Here is a 19,758-nt window from a genome sequence, read left to right as displayed (position 1 = left end):
CAGCCCGTTTTATCTGTCCATTTCCCACTCAGTCCAGATTTATGCATCACAGGGAAAAAAACTGAGGGTCTCTGGTGGACTGGTGGAGAATGGCAGCCAGGGACACAGAGTTAGACTGCGAACAGAGCCATAACAGTTACAGTCTTTTTAGTGCCAAAGTCTCTCTTTTTGTCACTATACTTCCACTGCAGCTCAACAGGGAAAAACTGTCCAAGGAAACACAATGAGGGAATCTGATGCTAAAAAGACTGTAAATGTGGCAGATATCCACTTGAAATGACTAACTCAGACTGCTGAAGCCTCATATAAGCTTCAGATATACTTTTAAATGCATTTTTGTGCAAAATGACTGTGTGGGCACACTGTGGATTTTGGCCTCCATCACTTACATTGAAAGCGCATTTGAATCAGATAATTTAATGACCAGTACAAATAGGAGCAATGATTACAGCGAGGAAAACCTCTTTCAGTGTTCATATGGACACCTGACTGTTGTTTTGAGACAGACTTGAAAAATTGTGAACCTGTCCTTTAAAGGCAGCAAATTAAATGACAAATGATTTGTTACTGGAATGTGTAAATAAGTAGCTCCAAGTCAAAAATGTCCTCCATTTAAATGCATCTCCATAATTATGTTCAACACTTCACATTACCATAAAGTCTATAGTCCACCAACTCATGATACAACATGTGGTGAAACTTTCTCCTCATCTGGTATTTTTACTCAACTTGTTTCACAATGGAGATTAACTAGTGAAAAATACTGTGCACAGTTCAGCTTACATATATATCAAATGCTGTTTGAAGCTATGCAACGCTACCATCATGCTATGCTTACACTCAGTTGCCCTGTGTTTGGCCTGGCACGGTGTAAGTCAGATGTTTGGAGTCACACAGCAGACATTCCTCACATACCTGCTTGCCTTAAGGCCTTACAACACCACAACTGTGTGTGAGATTGTACATAATGAACAAGTGAAAGATGGCTGGGTGAACAAAGCTGGAGTGAACCGTTCTGTTGCGAAGAACAGTTATATAAGTTTCTCCAGGGAATAGTGACATGACACACAACTGCCCACAAGCAAGAAAGTTGGTAAGTCTGTAAAAGGCCATTACAGACCACTGTCGCATCTACAGGTTGCTTAGTGACAAGCAGATGACCTTGTCACTATTTTACTTTGCTGGAAATTACAAACATCTCATTACAGCACAACTCACAGTCACTATACTCCTTAAAGAACAGGTTCACAGTTTTTCAAGTCTGTCTTTAAACAGTCAGGTGTCCATATGAACACTGAAAGAGGTTTTCTTCACTGTAATCATTCCTCTTGTTCATACTGGCTATTAAAAGATCCCCTTCAAATGTGCTTTCAATGTAAGTGATGGGAGACACGCAGTCATTTTGCACAAAAATGCATTTAAAAGTTTATCTGAAGCTTATATGAGGCTTCAGCAATCTGAGTTAGTCATATGAAGTGGATATCTGCCACATTTAACATCTTTTTAGCATCAAATTCCCTTGTTGTGTTTCCTCTGACAGTGTTTCCCTGTTGAGCTGTGGTGGAAGTATAGTAACAAAAAAGGGACTTTAGCACTAAAAACACTGTAACATTGAAAGATATCTACTTGATTTAACTAATTTGGATGGAAGAAGCTTCATATTAGGTTCAGATTAACTTTTTAATACAGTTTCACACAGAAGGAAGACCCCCATCACTTATATTGTAAGTGCATTATGAAGGGATCGGTATGAACACGAAGAGTGATTATGGCAAGAAAAAACAGTTTCGATGTTCATTTGAGCACCTGACTATCTAACTATCTAACTATAAAGCAAGGACTCTCTGTCTGTCTGTCTGTATGTCTGTCTTTCTGTCTGTCTGTATGTATGTATGTATGTATGTGTGTCACATATCTTAAGAACTGCTCATCTGATCTACTTCACACTTGGTGGGTGTATCGCTGGGGACCCAAGGACATGCAGTGTTGAATTTGGTGCAATTTTGACACGCGACGCATTCAGTATTAATTAACTTTGAATAAACCAGCGGTCAGCTCTGTGCAGCAGCCGGGGCGGGGCTTTAGGGCTGACGAGACGAGAGAAATACAGTCGGAGAAATAACGTGCACTAAAAAGAGAAGAGTAGACAGCGTAAACAGAGGGGTATTTATAGAGACTTACATTCAATTCCTGGAGACATACCCAAACCATAACCACTACTTGCCTAAACCTAACCTTTACCTTAACCTTAACCACTGACCCAAAAATCAGTGTTTTACCGATTGGGGACACAGCTTTTGTCCCCAATTGTACAAGCAACCTGAAAGTGACTTAAATCATACCTTTCCACCCACCCACACACACACACACACACACACACACACACACACACACACACACACACACACACACACACACACACACACACACACACACACACATACACACACAGGGGAGAGATGAGACGAGAGAAATACAGTCAGAGAAATCACACGGTGTGCTCTAAAAAGAGAACAATAGACAGCGAAAACAGGGCTTTTAATCAAGGATCAACAGACTCATTCTTCCCACAGTCAGTTCAAAACCATTATGTCTCATATGTTCCGAGACCGTGGCGATTGTGAAGCGCCACCGCAGACAAAGCACAAATCTTTTGAGCAAACAAACCCATTCAAATCCAAACTGAAGACACAGAAACTAAATGATCTAAGAGCCCAATATGATTGATCCACTTTATTTTAAAATGCACATTTTTTTCAAAAGCTCTGTTATGTATTTTATTTTTAAATGCAGCCTTTATTATGTTCTGCTGTTCTGAGATATTTTCCTCTGGAAATTGTATCATCACATCAATAAGCACATTTAGTACAGCACAGTAGTTTGTGCTGTACTAAAAGCAAGTAATAATTACATAATCCAGTTTTGGAAATTACATATTCTACAGACGTCACTGTCTGGATCACCAACCAGACAAAGCCGGCAACTGCTCCAGAGCCCCACAATTCGCAGACTGCGTGTCAAGTGGTATGTGCAAATTTGACTGAACATATGTTTGGGAATTTAAACAACTACAGCACAATACCAACATTATAAAGAAATAGTTTGACGTTTTGTGGAAATCCCCTTATTCCCTTTCTTGTAAAGAGTTAAATGAGAGGATTGATACCACTCTCATGTCTGTATGCTAAATATGAAGCTAAAGAGATACGTGAGCAGGGGAAACAGCTAGCCTGGCTCTGTCTAACTGTAACAAAATCCACCTAAAAGCATCTCTAAAGCTCACTAATTAATTACATTGTGCCAGATTATTTCTTGGCTGGGCACATTGACCCTCCTGGAGTCTCTCTTTGCTTGGCAACCACATAAACGTGTCATTTTTACACTTTGGTTTTTCAAGAGATTAAACAAACAAAGATATAACATGTTAATTGGTGCGCTTTAGAAGGACTCTGGGTGGCTTTTGTTACCTGCAGCTAGCACAAGGCTAGTTTTCTCCTCATTTACAGTCTGGGAAGCTAAGCTAATCAGCTGCTGGTGGAAGCCTCATATTTAACGTACAAGCATAAGAGTGGAATCAATCTTTCTATCGTGGCAAGAAAGCAAACAGGCAAATTTCCCAAAAGTGTCAAACTATTCCTTCAAGGTTGGTCCTACTTTATTACATAATCTTGAACACCTTTAATTTGTGTTTAAACAAATTACCACAAAGCCACTCTGGAACCAGGTAGTATTCTAGTATAAACAAATTGTACACATTGCACGGAGAGGGGGAGAAATGGGGGTCTAATAGGGGCCCAGCAGCTAGTTTTTTGCTGAAGCCCTCTAGCAGGATACACTTCTCATTTAGACTATTTCTTCAGTTGAAAGTAGATCTAATGAATCACAATGGAATCTGTGGAGTCTTGAAAAGACATGTTGCTGCTGAGTTTTTCAAATGGCATTTTTACATTGAACTGAGCACCAATAATTACATTCACCTCATCTCACAGATCTCAAAACTTCAAATCAAAAATGATCCGCATGGCTAGATACCGCCAGGAGGGTAAGGAAAGTTTTCTTTTTCTTCTTTTCCTTTGAATGACCCTTTAAACCTTTGCTCATTTCAGTTCTCTACTGCTTCAAAATTGTAACTCAAGTCACATGCACACTCATATTTGAGTCTTTTGAGGAGGCTGTTTTTTTAAGTCATGAAATTCTTGATGTTGACCTTATATAGCTTAAAAGAAATTGGCTCATGATTAATTGCATAGTGGAATTAACCTATAATCTGCACTATATCCTATTACCTAAAATCCATAGGCTTATTGTACAGCTACAAAGTCATTCCAACAGTCAGTCTCTCTTATGCTGTTCCTCATCTCCTCTCCTTCACATCATGTGTTCATGGTGGAATAACATACAGCATTTCATGCATGGGACATATTTGCATTTTTGTGCTTATTTTACAAGATATTTAATAAGTAAGGCTCAAATGTACATGTGTCTTCTTTGGCTAATTTCACAGTTCAAGATTTTCCATAACTGCAGCGCTGCTCTCAAGCTTAAGCAAAGGTGTTCTGGAGGTGTCAATCGACTTTTCAAACACAAGAAAATCTTTAAAGTATACCCATGCTGCATATGATTTATATGAGTAAAGTTCATACATTATCATAAGGCATGAGAGCACAGAGGGTCTCAGCATTTAATCATTTGAACCTATGGTAGCACTTGTGGGCTGCAGTGAAGTGACAGAATAATTAGTGCACAGGTGCAGGTGACACCAACTGAATAAATTACAATCTACTTTACTGATGAGTAAACAAAGTTTTAAATAAAAAAAATACTCCATTAGTATATATTGTGTTTTAGTTATTCTCTGTTTTCATCATTAAATAAGCAGAAAATAAATAACTGTAATGTGGTTATTTATACTTTAACTCCCCTTAAACTCCTTAATGTGTGAGCAACTGTGACCTTTGTAAATAAAACATATAACGTACCACAGAACAGCCGACATCCACTGTACCCGTTTCGTCTTTTTCTCTGCTCCGCTATCTCTTTCTGCCGGAGTGTGAAATTCACTTGGGAATGTCTTAAAATGTCTATATTTATCAACAGTTGACTTCAAATGAATATTTAATTATGCTTTTCATTTGTTACTGACTTTGTCTCGACACATACAGAGCAAAACTAGTTTGTCATGTTTGTAGTAAGTGAGAGAAAGGAAGAGATTTATCTGTTCTGTCTCCTCTGTTCTCTGTCATCACTTGCTCTTGTTTATATATTTTTCTGTTTCTGCTGTCAGACGATGAAACAAGTATGAAATTTGATTGTATCTCATAAATACTACCTGTTAACCAGGCAATCATTCCCAACCTGTAGGATGTGGATTAAATAATTACTTTATTATCAAGACATCACCAGACAAAATAAACAAAAACAGAGGGTAATGACAACAGCTGTGCCATGAGATAGACTATACTGACGTTAAAATGATTACTGATCACAGAGAAAGTTAGAGGCAACAAAAGTACAGCCACAAAGCATCTGTAATGTAATGTAAAACCCAAAGAATGTCAGCAAAATAACTCTAAATATATAGGAACATGGCTGCTGAAGATCTGCCGGATCCAGTGGACACACAGGCATTACGAGGCTAACACTCCCTGGAGGAGGAACAAAACAATAAATGCTGTATTTACTCAATTTTCAGTGTTGTTGATCTATCAAGCTGTGCACACAAACCTCTTTTGGCGAGTGGAAACCAGGTTGACTCTGAGCTGGAAAACTGACTGAGACTGTTTATCTTTTAAACTCAAACATTCAGAGGGCAGCAGTGGCAATAAAATAGAGGAGGCAGCTATTCAAACGGACAACTGTAACCAACTGACAAACCCAAACAGCATCCATGTACCCTGAGAATGTGAAACAGTTTTGGCCTTTCACTTCAACCTATCAAGGTGGGATATGTGAACATCAGGTACCTCAGGCCTGAGAGAATGAATGCAAATAGGTGAGATGGAGAAGTATTCCACACTTTCTTACACAACATTTCTCAGTTTGAATGTTCATGAAAATAAAATAATTTCTTCCTTTTCCTACTTTGCCTTTCTACTTTGATTCTTATATAGTACAGTTGTTAGAAATAATATAAATGGCAGGTTTTACTTTAAATCACTCAATCACAAATGATGATTTTGGATCCATATTGTTTTGTTTTTTGCCCACATCAATTATTTCTATGGTACAACTCATAATTGGTCTTATCAAGGTCCATCTCTTCCATGTGGTCTTCCCAAAATCTCAACACTAAAAGATATAGTGAAGTTTGGATTTCCAACTAAGGTTTAGACCTTATAACTTTGCCTTGACAGCATTACACTCTACAATCTCTTTTGTTAGCATCTGGTCTATCTGTGCTGATGTAAAGCCGTACTCCTGTAAAACCTTAACTGTGTGTTCTCCAATAACAGGGTCAGAAGCAAGGCAAGGCTCCGCAGGAGTCCGAGAGAGAACCGGAGCTGGTCGGGGACTTTCTTCTCCGCTGGGGTCTTTGATGAAAGAACCTCTTTCCTGGTTATGTGGGTGTGAGCTCACCTGGTCGAAAGACAACACAGGTGTAACACAGGCATCAGTCCCATCAAAAATCTTTGACCAATCCGCCTGGGTCTTTGTGGCAAAACGTTCTGTGAAGATCCGTCTAAGCTCTGGCCAATCGGTGAAGCTCATCTGAGGAGGTAATCCTGCAGCGTCCAATTCTAAGCCTAGACAAAAAAAATAGTTATGTAACCTCATGGAGAAATTTGTGTCAATAGCAAATGATGTAAAATAAATAAGTGTTTAACGTCTTAGAGCAGTGGTAATCAGCCCGAGAACTTCACCTGTTGACCTTTGTGGAGTTCCAAGTCGATTGTGAAGTATTTCTGTTGAAAGGTCATTTGTTCACTTTCACCAATGAGGATTGCGCTCTTAGAGCCGTATTGGCTGAAGTGCTTCGCTTGTATTAGGTTATTGCTAATTCAGTCACTTCCTGCTACTCGTTTCACATTAAGGCTACGTCCACACTAATACGTTTTCATTTTAAAACAGCATTTTAAAACGAAAACGATCTTTGTCGCAAGCATTTTAACACTGTTTCAGAAATAATCTCCATCCATACTAACACGAATGAAAACACATATCACATGACCATTCATATACACTGGGCATGCAAATCACTCAAATAATAGCTTGCCTGCAAATGTAGGCAGTAGTGGCATTATAACATGCAGAATTTAACTGCACAACAGCTGCTATGTAGCATAGCAACAAGGTCAGCAACACCTGTAATTTGTTATCCATGTTGAATCGTGATTGATAAGACCCAATCAGGAAGCCAACATGGGTGTCTGCATCATTGTTTTCAAAAGTCTCCTTTCCGCTCGTCCAGACTAAAACGCAATCCTGGAGTGTTTTCAAAAGTCTCTGTTTTAGGGGTGTGGACGCTAGGTGTAAATGTAGCAAAAGTTATGCGTTTTAAAACAAAAACGTATGTAGCCTAAAAGCTTTGCATAAGAAAATCACATTTTTGTGGCGAGAATATACATCTCTGAACCATGTCTGTTACTAAAGCAAACTAAATACTTAGAGCAAATACGCAGCAATAATGGAATAATGCTTTAAATGTAAATAACATATTAAACAGTCTCCAATCAGTACATGCATATAAATGATCGTCAAAAATGAATGTTTAATATGCTCAAAGCAAAGGAAGGTCTGTAAAGCAGTCTGTTATGAGTATGCATGATTCTTACAGTATCTGTTGTCCATATCATATGAAAACCATCTCCTTCAGTTCATTAAATCCCTGCAGCCATCTGATCTGCAGGCAGCAGGACAGATATGACACCAATAAACTCACCCAGCTCTACACGCATCAGACTGTTTAGTTATAACTGGGTATTCTGCTTGTTTATGTGGGAGATATCGTATTACTAGGGATCATTAGTCCTGTGCATCTTGACCTCCTTTCCAGATTTTTATGCAGTTTTTCCAGAGCTTCATTTTTTATTTTTAAAATGTATTACAGTGAAAACGCTGCCATTTATGACACTTAAGACAACCAAAGGCTTGGATTGATGCAATCATAAACAGCTTCGCCAAACTATATTTTTCTTCATGTATATATATTGTCATTGTACTAATTATCTGTTGAACAAACTAACATGTTGTGGTGCTGTGTATTCACATCACAACGCTCACCACAATCCAAACAATATGATTTGTTGAACTATTATTGTTATATTTCACTGTGATTAGCAGCTGTTTCCAAACTATGAGACCAGTGATATGACTGGCTGACAGTGTATTTATTAATCACCACACCTTTCAATCTATAATCCCCTTCACTCAGCCCTTTTGCACTTGCACCAAAATAGCAAGTTCGCTATTTTCCAGTGTGCCCAAAGATCTACCTTTTACCGCTGGTCATTTAAAATAGGACCTTTTAGACCTGTATTAGAAATGCTTCGTATTTATCACCAAAGTGATCACAGATCACTGCTATTTGGAGGGTGTTTATTTGACGCCATCTCCTTGCTGTGCCTTAGTTCGCAGTTGTTCATGGCATGGCATATATCTATGGGCCAATATTTCTGGCTTATATTTGGACATAAGAGAGAAAGCGACCACTGTCTTAGAGGTTTAGAGTATTTGCACACTACGAACCTTTAAGTAGCTGTTTGTAGAACTGCGGCTCTATGGCACCCACAGCCATGTACTTTGCATCTGAAGTCTGGTAGGTATCGTAGAAGGGCGCTCCACTGTCCAGCAAGTTCTCTCCTCTGGAGCGGTCCCACATACCAATCCTACGAGATTTCCATACAAATGAACCCACGTATGCTGCTCCTTCCACCTAATGACAGTGAGAGAGAGGAAGAGAAAAAGAAAACAAGGTCAGACGGGTCTATGTTTTTACTTATATTTTATGCATGATCACTCCAGCCATACGTGAATTAAAATGCAGTTTTTGCACGTTAAAATTTTAAAATTGAAAACTAAGCTTTTCAGCAAAGCTTGTGAAAATACTGCACAAAGGCTATTCTGCTGACATTTAGTGTGTAAACTACCAGCTGCCTAGACTGATAATTTATTTGAGTCTCTATCTGTGCACAAGCTACTACTGCTGCTGAAAAACATACTTGATCAAACACCAAAAATGAAATGCACTTGATTAAATTTGTAATATATCAGTCACCTCCAAAATTATCATCCTATGGGAATATCAACAGTACGGATAATGTCACCATACAGCACATAAAGGAGGTTGATTGCAGTCTATTCACAAATCAATTCCTCAAAAGTAATTTAAATGGGCAAACAATAACAGCCTGATGTACAAAAGGGGTTTAAATGTTTGAAGAAGTAACACAACACACTGTGTGTATACTGGGCTTTGCTCAAACTGCTCAGCTATTTTCTACCAAATTGCTGCTCTGTGAGTCATCAGGGACAAGTCACAGTAGAGAAGACAGCTCTGTCGCTAGTCAGGGCTTCAGTGCTTCAAGACCAAAACCAATACTTGTGCACAAAATATTGAGTCTTTGGGAAACCTGAGACAATTCCCTCCCTTCTTTGATGCGTTTCTGTCATGTAATATGAGACTTACAAAGAAATACAAGGTCATGAGCAGGCGTTGGAATTGAAAAATGACACTGAGAATGACGACACTGTGCTTTATATCTATATTTTCTTTCATGATACTGTGATAAACACATTTTGCAGTAGCTAAGTGGTTAAAATACAGGATACAGAAGATACAGTATGTGACTCCAGTCAGTTAATGTAGTTACAGTAGCAGAGGTGAAACCATTTTATAAAAAATAATCAATAAGGTGAGAGAAATGGGAGGCAGTCTTTTTAGTCTAAATACGCCTCTTGCTCCCTCTCTCTCTGTAAGTTACATCCACGCTTTAGGACTGAGCATGTAACACCGGCTGCTGCTATATTACAACCACTTTAATTCACTGTCTTCACGTTCACAGACTCCAATTTGAAATCTTTTGTAGGCAAAAGCCTACAAAAAAGTCTTAACCACCTAGTCAGTGTTGGGGATAGTTAGTCCCCAGTGAAAACAATTTAACACCTCTGTAAATTGCCTCTAAACTCTCTATAGGTGTGAATTAAGGTGTGAAATGTGTCAAAGTGTGTTAAACTGTCGAATTGGGTGTTAATTGGCTCCAGCCCAAACAACCCTCTAAAGGATAGACAGTAATTAGAGATGGATACTAATGATGTGACTGATAACATGCTTTTGACTTAATGGGCTCAACTGGTGTTGTTACACGTAGATCTTTCGAGCCGGGTTGAGGGAAAATTAGATGTAATTTTAGAAATGTTCACTCAGCCCTGACATGTCACAGTTGATCGTTCTGAGGCAGATAGTGTCCCGCATGTGATTGCATCTGGCCTCTCTGTTCATCACAATCATCACAATTACATGGTACAGCATGGACCAGAGCAGGTGTTTGTCTGTCATCACTGTGAAGATTTGCTTTTATTGCAAAGGGAGCTTCAAGGCTCCATTTACTGAAAGGTAAAGTGCTTGAATCTCAAGAGCACTTTGTGATGGTTCACATTTTTTGTATCTCAGTATTTTTCCACTTCGCATTGTAGTTGGGTAATATGCCTGAAATTCCTGTCATGATATCAAGAATATTTTCACAATTTATAGAGTATAAATTGCAATATGGCAAATTTAAGCAAAATAATATGTAGAATGAATTGATATTCTGTACTGTGAACGGCCAATTACACCAAAAATAAGTCTTCACCTGTAATAATAAAAAAAACAACTATTTAGTTGGTATTGCAATTAATTTAGACAGCGGGATTTTTTCTCTGTATAGGCTGGATGTATAAACTAACTAGTATTTTCTGACTAGTTCACTATATCCCCTTAATAAAGTAATAGATTATATGTCAGAATGCAGCTTGTTTCTAGAGAGTTAATATTGAAAATGTGCCAGGTGTGAGCCAAGCAGCAACAACCACGGCTTGAGGCTGAAGCCAATGTGGAGGTACCTTAAAGTGCAATGCCACCAATGGCCACTAGATGCTGGTCCCAATAAAATCCCTGGCTCCAAGTGACTCCCATTCAAAAAGGGTTAACTTCTCTCTAGAAATACTAAGTCAATCATTTTTTTCAACTTGTCATTATGGTCTCAATTGCTAAATTCTGTCCCTCTAATAAGTGTGTTGGTGGTCATTTTGGAAATTATTAATCAGATTTGAAGACTTATAGTGGCTTTGATGTCTGCCGTGTGGGCATTGATTGACAGCTGTGATTGACAGTTGGCTCACCTGCTGCTCTCCCCATCTCCAGGACTCACACTGAGTCGGACTATTGTCGCAATATTTCAATAAGTTTCATGTTACTTGATTAAGATACCTGCCCTGTTCGCACAATTTAGCTAAAGTAGCTAACATTAGCTTAAGTGTGCACCAGTAAGTGTTCCCAGTGTCCAAGTGTTTGCTTTGGTGCGAGGTAGTGAGTCGTGTTTCCAGAGCGTGAAAGGCAACACCTCCTTGTTTGGAAGGTCCTGGCTTCAAATGGAAAAGATGGCACTGACCATATGCTGCAACTCTGGGCTTCAAACCAGCTTCAATGCTAACCAACGTCACACCTCGCTGCTTCCATCTTTATATAGTCTATGATGTGAGTGCATTTGGATACAAATAGAAACCTGACTGAGCGGTGAGGCAATTTGTTACTTAAAGATTGTGTTTGGCTATCAAAATGAGGAGGCAAGCTGACCTGCTGGATGTTATGAATACAGACACAGCCTTATTTCCCCGATAAGCAATATGCCGCAAGCTACTCCTTACCTAAACTGTCACCCATACGCTGTGAGTGAAACAGCTGGTGATGTGAATATGAATGAGCGAATGAGAAATCCTCAGTCATACAAAAGCTAAGGCCATAAACAGAGCCATAATCCCATTCATACAAAATTAAACTGGGCACATAAACAGTGATCCAGCAACAACCCATGTCTTATTTCTCTCTGGTGAGTTATGCATGCGTGTTTATGCCCCGCCACCCACAAGTTTAGTGGCACAGTGGAACATGGAGACGCGTTAAAAAATGAAACCTGCAGCAAATTACTATGAGAGAAACACATTATTCTCCTGAGCTTTGTGAAATGATGTATGGTAGAATACACACAGGGGAAAAAAAAGGAAAGAATACTAGCCTACTGACTGTAGGCGTGTATGAGTCAAAATAGTTAAATTACATTAGATGGAGTGATGGGAATGGGGTGAAGAGCCAAGAGGCAACAAACACTACATACATAAACAACAAATGATTTAGTTTTTGTCTGATCACTGGAGCAAACACCACCCACACTCAACATTCAATTACTTAACCTAATAAAGGTATATCTATTAAAGTAATGAAGTCATGCCAACCTGAATTAAACAGTTGGCTTCAAGAAATAAAGAAAAACAATAGACAGTCAGTGAGAGCACATTTCCTGGAGTTGAGTTGTTTCTACACTTGAGGCTTTTTCAGACCTGTGCTTTTTTTAGTCCGGTTGAATTGGACGCTGGTTTGTTTTTCACATTTGTGCGATTTGTTTGGGCAGATCTAAACACAGTAATCGTACTCGGGTGTGGACCAAAACAACCGTATAGAGACCCATTGAGGATGTGGTCTAGGTCCGGCCCCAAACAAACTCTGGAGAGGTTTGTTTGCAGTGGTGACGTGATCCGACCTCGATCCAACCCAACTACTAGCCGTAGTCTGCAAGTTTGAGCTAAGCGGCTTTGTTTGAAACCGAATCAAGGGGAAAATGCACCAAGTTTACCAACTCATCTACTGATACAGACCAGATCAAATGAACTATAGGTTTGAAAACCTTAGATTAAAGGTATACTTCACCATTTTACACATAAGGGTCAGTTTGTTTGTCCACTCATAAGTTAAAACAACTGTATAATGTATTGTCTGTCTTCTAAAATTTTAGAAATAACCCTGATGATGCCATGAGAGCAATTGCTAAACATAAAAACAGAATTTTGCAAAAATGCTTAATTCATGATAAAATAAATGTACACAATAGGGTGCGCTATGTGCATTGAGTTGCATGTTGTAAATGTACACTTTTTATGGAGTTGCTAGACATTCAAAAAGTTCCAAAGTTTAAAAACTCCCACCTCCTCCAGGAGTTCATTAAACTGGTTCTGCTTTATAACTTCCCAGCTCCATTAGAGCCAGTATGTCAGGCACAGCGGGATTCAGAAACTTTGATGTTCCTTTCAAATAACTCCGCTAAGGGCTGTCCAACTAATCACGTATCCCAGTTAGACTTGATCCCGACTCCCGAGTGTTTGCCACGGTGCCATGCAACATGATCTGGCAACATGTTGCATTGTAACACAAAATATAGCTTGTAGCATTTCACTTATCGAACTGTTTACACCACAAGTATTGAGACAGAGGAGAAAAACATTTCTGCTGTGGTAACTTTCCTGAGTTGTAAAATCAACCTAAACTACCTGGTTTGCATTTCATCTTTATCTCTTTCCTCTAGCAATACGCCCACACTAACACTCTTGCGTATGTTTGCTGGATAGCTGTTGTCCCTAATCCCGGCCTACGATATTGCCTGGCTGCAGTTTATGCAAAGAGTCTCATTGTGATTTGTTTGAGCTGTTTAAGGTTTTTGTTAACACTAGTGAAAAAAAAATCAAACATACCTATGCATATTCATGAAAAGGAAAAATAATATGTTTATGTATCTGTGCCACTCTCAAAACAACACACAAGTGGAGCACGTGGTATGTCACAACTGCGGCTGACTCAGTGCAACAATATATGTTTACTAGCGTTTGACAATATGCTTACCATGCTAGCATCAATGATCTGTCCTTTCCCTGACTTTGTCCTTTCCAACAGCGCCAGAACTATCCCCATGGCACAGGTAAGACCGCCACCTGCAAAGTCCGCTACCAGATTCAGCGGAGCATAAGGCTTCTCTCCGCTACGACCCAGCCGGGATAAAAGGCCTGTGATAGCAAAGGCGAGACAAAAACAACAAATGGAGTGAAACCTTCACATAAAATTTAATGACATCTCCACAAGTGGAGAACGATGGAATATCTGGCCGGTCTTCAGCCCTGAAAATGAAAGAAAATTAATTAGCTCAGTAACCGAAATTAATCAAAAAAGAAAGGTAACAGAAATCAGAAAGGAATGGTTACAAGTGCACTTCTTTTTTAAATTTATTCTGACAAAAACTTACTTTGTTAAATCAGCATGTAACTTTTGCACAGGAACTCTTTGTACTTGTGCCTCTCTTTTATCAAACAGACATTACAAATAGCCTTGAACAACCCATTATAGTAATGTTCTCAAGTGTTTACATATCTATCATTAGTTACTGACAGCAGGCATACCGTGTTCTGAATATTACACACATTTGGTTAAATATTACATTTATTCACTGAAATATCCAGGCTTGTTATCAATGTCTAAATAGGCCTAAGATTAAAGTTTTACTGTGGTCAGTTTTTACAGCAAATCTTTATATTTTGTGTTGATCATGGAGCTGATGGTTTTCTCAGCATGATGTTGATATTTTAAAAAAGCATTTTTACCCTGACTTGTATTCATGTTACTGCCTTTTATTCTCCGTTTTAAACAAATCGGGACTTCTTAACAAGCACATTAAACACATTGAAACACCAGCTGTTTCATTAAAGCGACAAATCGCTGTTAAACTCGTTATAGTTAGAGCAATATTACAGGAAAATCTCTACTGGATGGGTTTTACAGTAGAGTAAACATTCAGAGGGACAAAAGCACCACAGATTACTCGCCTGAAAGCCTGTAATTTTGTAGTTTATGAGGGCTGTATTACAATAAGAAGAGGTTCAGCTTTGAATACAGCTTTATTGATGGAAATAAGAAAGACAGATGGGAATGCATCTATAGGGTGGTACATATACAGTACATATAAGACCGTCTTGTGTGAGTGGGCAGTCATTTCAGAGTAACCATTCAAGATAGATATTGATTTGTTGTGTCTGATTTCTGTGGACCTTCCATTAAATTGTAAATTGCTGATTATTGTCAAGTTATAGACAAGGTTTCCAAGGCTCTATTAGGTGTGATTGCACACGTGCTACACAAAAGTTCAACTTTGTCCTTTCACAAGTTTTCCATGGTCATGAAAAAAAAAAAAAAGAGCTCGGATCGAAACAGAATGTCAGTACACAGAGGAAAAACAACCACTAACCTCTCAGAAGAGAATATAAAAACTTGATGCAGTTCCATCAGTCTGCAATGTAAGGTGTGTAAATATTTAATACAAAAATATCAACGGTTGTGTGTGTTACTACCTGACATGGCGAGATAGTTGATGTCATGTCCAGCTGCTGTGGCATAAGATCCACTCTGTCCATACCCCGTCAAGCGAGCGTAGATCAGACGAGGATTTTCCTTTAACAGCTCCTGTGGGCCGAGGCCCAGCTTCTCCATCACACCTGGGAGGTCAGAAGAGAGTCAATCTATACTTTCAACAAAAACATTTTTCCATCAGTGTTGGTTCTCACTCAGGTTGAACCATGTGAGCTAGCAACAGTCTTGTCTCCCTTAACCACTTTTGATACTGGAATATACTTTTTTTTTCATCAGTATACGTGTAATCTTTGAATATCACATCACAAAAGTGTTTTTTATTCAAGTATTGTACCTAAGTCCAACATTTCTGAGGGAGATATTGAAATTCTTACTGCACTACATTTATCTAACAGTTACAGTAAGATTTCATATTAAAAAAAAACATATGATGAGCTTATAAAATATAATACATTGTTAAAGATTAAACCAGGTGTTTCCAGGCTTTTTGGTTTGTGAGCCCTTACAAAAAAATCAGTGTCTAGTTGGGCCGCCATGTCACATCTGGTGTCTACGAGTTATTAGCATTTCCACTAAGAGTGATTTCACTCCTAAATTTCTCAGATGGTCTCATTTAAATAATAGTTTGAAGCCCAAGATGTTTTTTTTTCTTTTATGTCCCATTAATCATCTCCCAACCCCTCAGATTTATTTTATGACCCTTTGGAGGGAGCCTGACCCCTAGGTTGGGAACCGCTGAACTAAACTACTGAGTTGTATATGAAAAACTAGCTCCACCTCAACCTGCTACAACAGTAAAATGCTATCTGCTACCTACTGATGCACTGATACATCAGTATCTATATAGGAGTCACGGGGGCCATTTCTCTGCAAGACAAACACTTTTACTCTTGTTATTTTAAGTACGTTTTGCTAATAATACTACTGTACCTTTACTGAAGTAGGATTTTGAAGGCTTTTACTTGTATTGAGTATTTAAATATTAATGTATTGGTTCTTTTACTTAGGTAAAAGACTCGAACACTTCCTCCACCACTGATTCTGACTACCATGTGTTACAAAGCTCATGACAGCTATCACACTGTTGGTGCTCTGACCTTTACGGTAGGGCTCCAGCACCACATCAGACTGGACACAGAGCTTCCTGAGTACGGCTACACCCTCTGGTGTCTTTAGGTTGATGGCCACAGATTGTTTCCCGCGGGCTTGAGTGTCCATAGCCATGGCAACCTTGGTGCGGTCCACACGGATCACCTTAGCCCCAAAGTCTGCCAGGATCATACCACAGAACGGTGCTGGAGCCAGGCCCGCCAGCTCAACAACTCTCACCCCAGCCAGTGCCATGATGAAGGGACTATAGGAAAGGATATTAGACACAGTTAGTAAGTGTAATAAAATCCGATGCAACACTAATAGCAGACGCAGGTGAGAGGGGCTCACATCAGATTCTGTGATGTCATTAGAAATTTCACTACTAATTACATAACTAATGTTATATAGTTTATTAGTTAATTCGCCCAAATAACAAGACACAAAAAAACATAATTCATTAAAGGAGTAAAAAAGGACTGTGCTGGTAAAATTGAATAAACCCAAAAGGGCTAAAGCTAAAAAAAAAAAAAACACACAAAAAAACCCATTAACACCTACATCTAAATTTTATCAAAAGAAAAGAAAAGTCAAGTTTTCTACACAAAATGTTTTTACAAATCACATCTGTAAGAGTCTATAAAGTGTCAGAAAACAGTTTTTAAGAAAAATGCCTTCCACATTTTCCAAGAGTTCGAGGTGACATCTTCAAATTGCTTGTTTTGTCCAACCAACACTGAAAAGTTATTAAGTTTACTATTAAAGAAGACTTAAAAAACATTCACATTTTAGAAGGTGGAACCAGCTGCAACCATGACAAAAAATGTCATAAACTATGAATAGATTACCAAAAGTGTTGCAGATTCATTTTCTGGCCACTACATAAATTTAGGGTCTCAAATTTTGATAGATGTTAAAACAGAAGATGGTGGTCAGCCTGTCTGTATAGAGCTGTAGTTAGTGTGTCATGCACATACAGGTTTCCAACCCATATGGACTTACAAGACCTCCAAAATACAGTTGCAGTGGTGAAACATTTGTCAAACATATACAAGAACAAAACATGACACGTACATTGAATTGCAAACAAAGAACTGTCTTCTGTACCAAGCTCTACAAATAAAATCTGTCACAAAGAAGGTTACCTTCCTGAAACACAACTCAACTTTTTTTTTGGACTAAACTAGCTAACTGTATATAAAGTAGTTCAAACTAGCTCCACCTCCAGCAGCTACAACAGTAACATGCTGCTTATACACTGATGCTTCAGTATTAATAATCTAATGTCATATATAATAATATATCAGTCAGAGGGATCAAACCACTAATTTTACTGCAATACTTTAACTATATATTTCTGCTAATACTTATGTACTTTTACTTAAGTAGGATTTTTCATGCAGGATTTTTACTTATAATGAAGTATTTTTACATTGTTGTATGGGTACTTTTACTTGAGTAAGGGATCTGAATACTTTTTCCACCACTGGTGATAGAAAAGACCAACACAGACCCATGAAAGGAGTACTACAATTCATTATAGTACATCCAGACCTGCTGTGCCAATGACCTTTAGACTTTAGACTCTGTGCCAAGTACCTACTTTTTTACAAAGTCCAAAGTGACAAACTTTATCAAGAAGTGATACCAACAACACAAGGCTGCTTGTTAAAAAATCTACACTGAAATATTTGTGTTAACAAGTACTAGCTATGTTTGTACACAGTAAAAAAGCTTAAAGTACTTTAAACCGTTCTCTGACATTAAGTTACTTTAATCATCATCACAACCACTGTGCAGTTTGAGAAAAAACAGGCCAGTTGGTTTGACCATTTTATGAAAAATACTGACATTTAAACGGTAAAACAACAAGTCTGCTGCAACAGCGATATGATTTAGGATACATCAGTGAGTTACACATGAACCACAGTTCACAAGCCTACCTTTGCAACAGGTCGGGGACAGGAGGACACCTTTGCGGACGGTTTGTTTTGTTGCACTCGTATGCACGCCGGAGCACTCAAACTGGAAGGAAATGAGCCGTTGAATGTGTTAAACGCAACCATCGGCGGGTCACGTGACACAAAACAAACACATACATACAGAGAATAAAGTATTTAGCCTACTTAAACATGTACGATACGCTAATATCGTTTGTTGAGCAGTTTAAGAACTTTAATATGACAAAAATTATCCTCCAGTGAAGCCCGTTTTAATATTGACTGCCGACTCCGCCTTGCCCAGAGGGCCATCGGCATACGCTGGTAGAAATTACAGTGAACTCTCTTACTAGCTGCTTCCTGGTGACCTCAGCGCGGCGCTCGCAAGATTTCTGGGAAACGGAGTTTTTATGATTTCACTTGCGTTAAGTAATTAAACACTGTTGATAATAAAGTCTACTGTTTATGGATGTATAAAAAATATGACAGACTTCACAAGGCAGCGAAAGTAATGAAGTTAGTCAATATTTTAGTGTATAAAAAACAGCTCTTGATGAAATGAGACTACTCAGACGATCAAGCTATTTTGCTACCAAAATTAAATTACTATGAATAGGGGCACTTCTCCTTTATAACTTTAACACAGCCTGATATGTTACAACGAAAAAGCCATAGGCTACAGCAATAAACAGAGAACCCAATATATAACTGCTTATTCATATATCACATATATCATATCATGCACACTCGCACAATTAAATACTCTTCTTAAGTTTGTGACATTCTGGGACACTCTTGAAATACATTGGTCTCTATATAACAGATAAGTGTGAATGTTATACTCACAAAAACCCATAAGTGAGCTCTCTCCTCACCACTGCATTTCTTTCCAACATATCTCTTGCAGTTGATGCACCTGAGCCTTAGCCATCCTTGAGACACCAAGATTCCTCCACTACCTTAGACTGTAAAGAGGTTGTAGCTCTCTACCTGGATAGGGCAGGCCCACGTCCTTCAAGGAGAATACCATGACGTCATATTTGGAGGTGATGACCCTCATGACCCTCAATAATACTTAGCTGCAAACTAATTATCTGAGATATCCTGTCTACCAATATCACAAACAGGATGCAGGACAAAGTGCTGGCTGAAAGTGTTTCCTATATGTAACCCCTTTTTAGTTCCAGACAGCTCTCAGTGATCTACAGAAATTTCGTGAAATAAAAAAAACTATATTTGATTTTACATACTGCTGTGATAAAACCCTGACACACAAGCAGCTGAAATTTAACCAATCAAATAGGATTTTCTCCCCATTTAACTTCTGCGAGACTTTACTGAGTTAAC

General features: G+C 38.6%; 1 protein-coding gene across 3 annotated transcripts; it reads right to left on the bottom strand.

The window, feature by feature from the left end:
• Positions 1-5,365: 5,365 nt before the first annotated feature.
• On the bottom strand, positions 5,366-19,339 carry amacr (alpha-methylacyl-CoA racemase). Of its 3 annotated transcripts, none has more exons than XM_042396239.1 (7): positions 19,258-19,339; positions 18,415-18,496; positions 16,480-16,736; positions 15,364-15,507; positions 13,868-14,028; positions 8,686-8,872; positions 5,366-6,743 (listed from the first exon to the last, which is right to left on the bottom strand). In XM_042396239.1, the coding sequence occupies exons 3-7, from the start codon at positions 16,724-16,726 to the stop codon at positions 6,334-6,336; spliced, it is 1,149 nt and encodes a 382-aa protein (XP_042252173.1). In that variant the 5' UTR covers positions 16,727-16,736; positions 18,415-18,496; positions 19,258-19,339; the 3' UTR covers positions 5,366-6,333. The 3 variants fall into 3 exon arrangements, with proteins under 3 accessions (XP_042252173.1, XP_042252174.1, XP_042252175.1); XM_042396240.1 differs by lacking the exon at positions 19,258-19,339 and adding an exon at positions 18,598-18,708; XM_042396241.1 differs by lacking the exons at positions 18,415-18,496; positions 19,258-19,339 and adding an exon at positions 18,323-18,347.
• Between the last annotated feature and the right edge of the window lie 419 nt (positions 19,340-19,758).

Source organism: Thunnus maccoyii, chromosome 19 (genome assembly GCF_910596095.1).
Source record: "Thunnus maccoyii chromosome 19, fThuMac1.1, whole genome shotgun sequence".
Lineage (NCBI taxonomy): Eukaryota > Metazoa > Chordata > Actinopteri > Scombriformes > Scombridae > Thunnus > Thunnus maccoyii.
This window is presented reverse-complemented; position numbering and strand designations above follow the sequence as displayed.

Excerpts from the sequence above, each read along its gene's own strand:
- amacr (XM_042396239.1), bottom strand. The coding sequence starts at position 16,726 with ATGGCACTGGCTGGGGTGAGAGTTGTTGAGCTGGCGGGCCTGGCTCCA. Across the intron at positions 14,029-15,363 it reads CAACTATCTCGCCATGTCAG|GCCTTTTATCCCGGCTGGGT; the intron begins GTAGTAACACAC and ends TTGCTATCACAG. Across the intron at positions 8,873-13,867 it reads AGATCATTGATGCTAGCATG|GTGGAAGGAGCAGCATACGT; the intron begins GTAAGCATATTG and ends CACTGTCATTAG.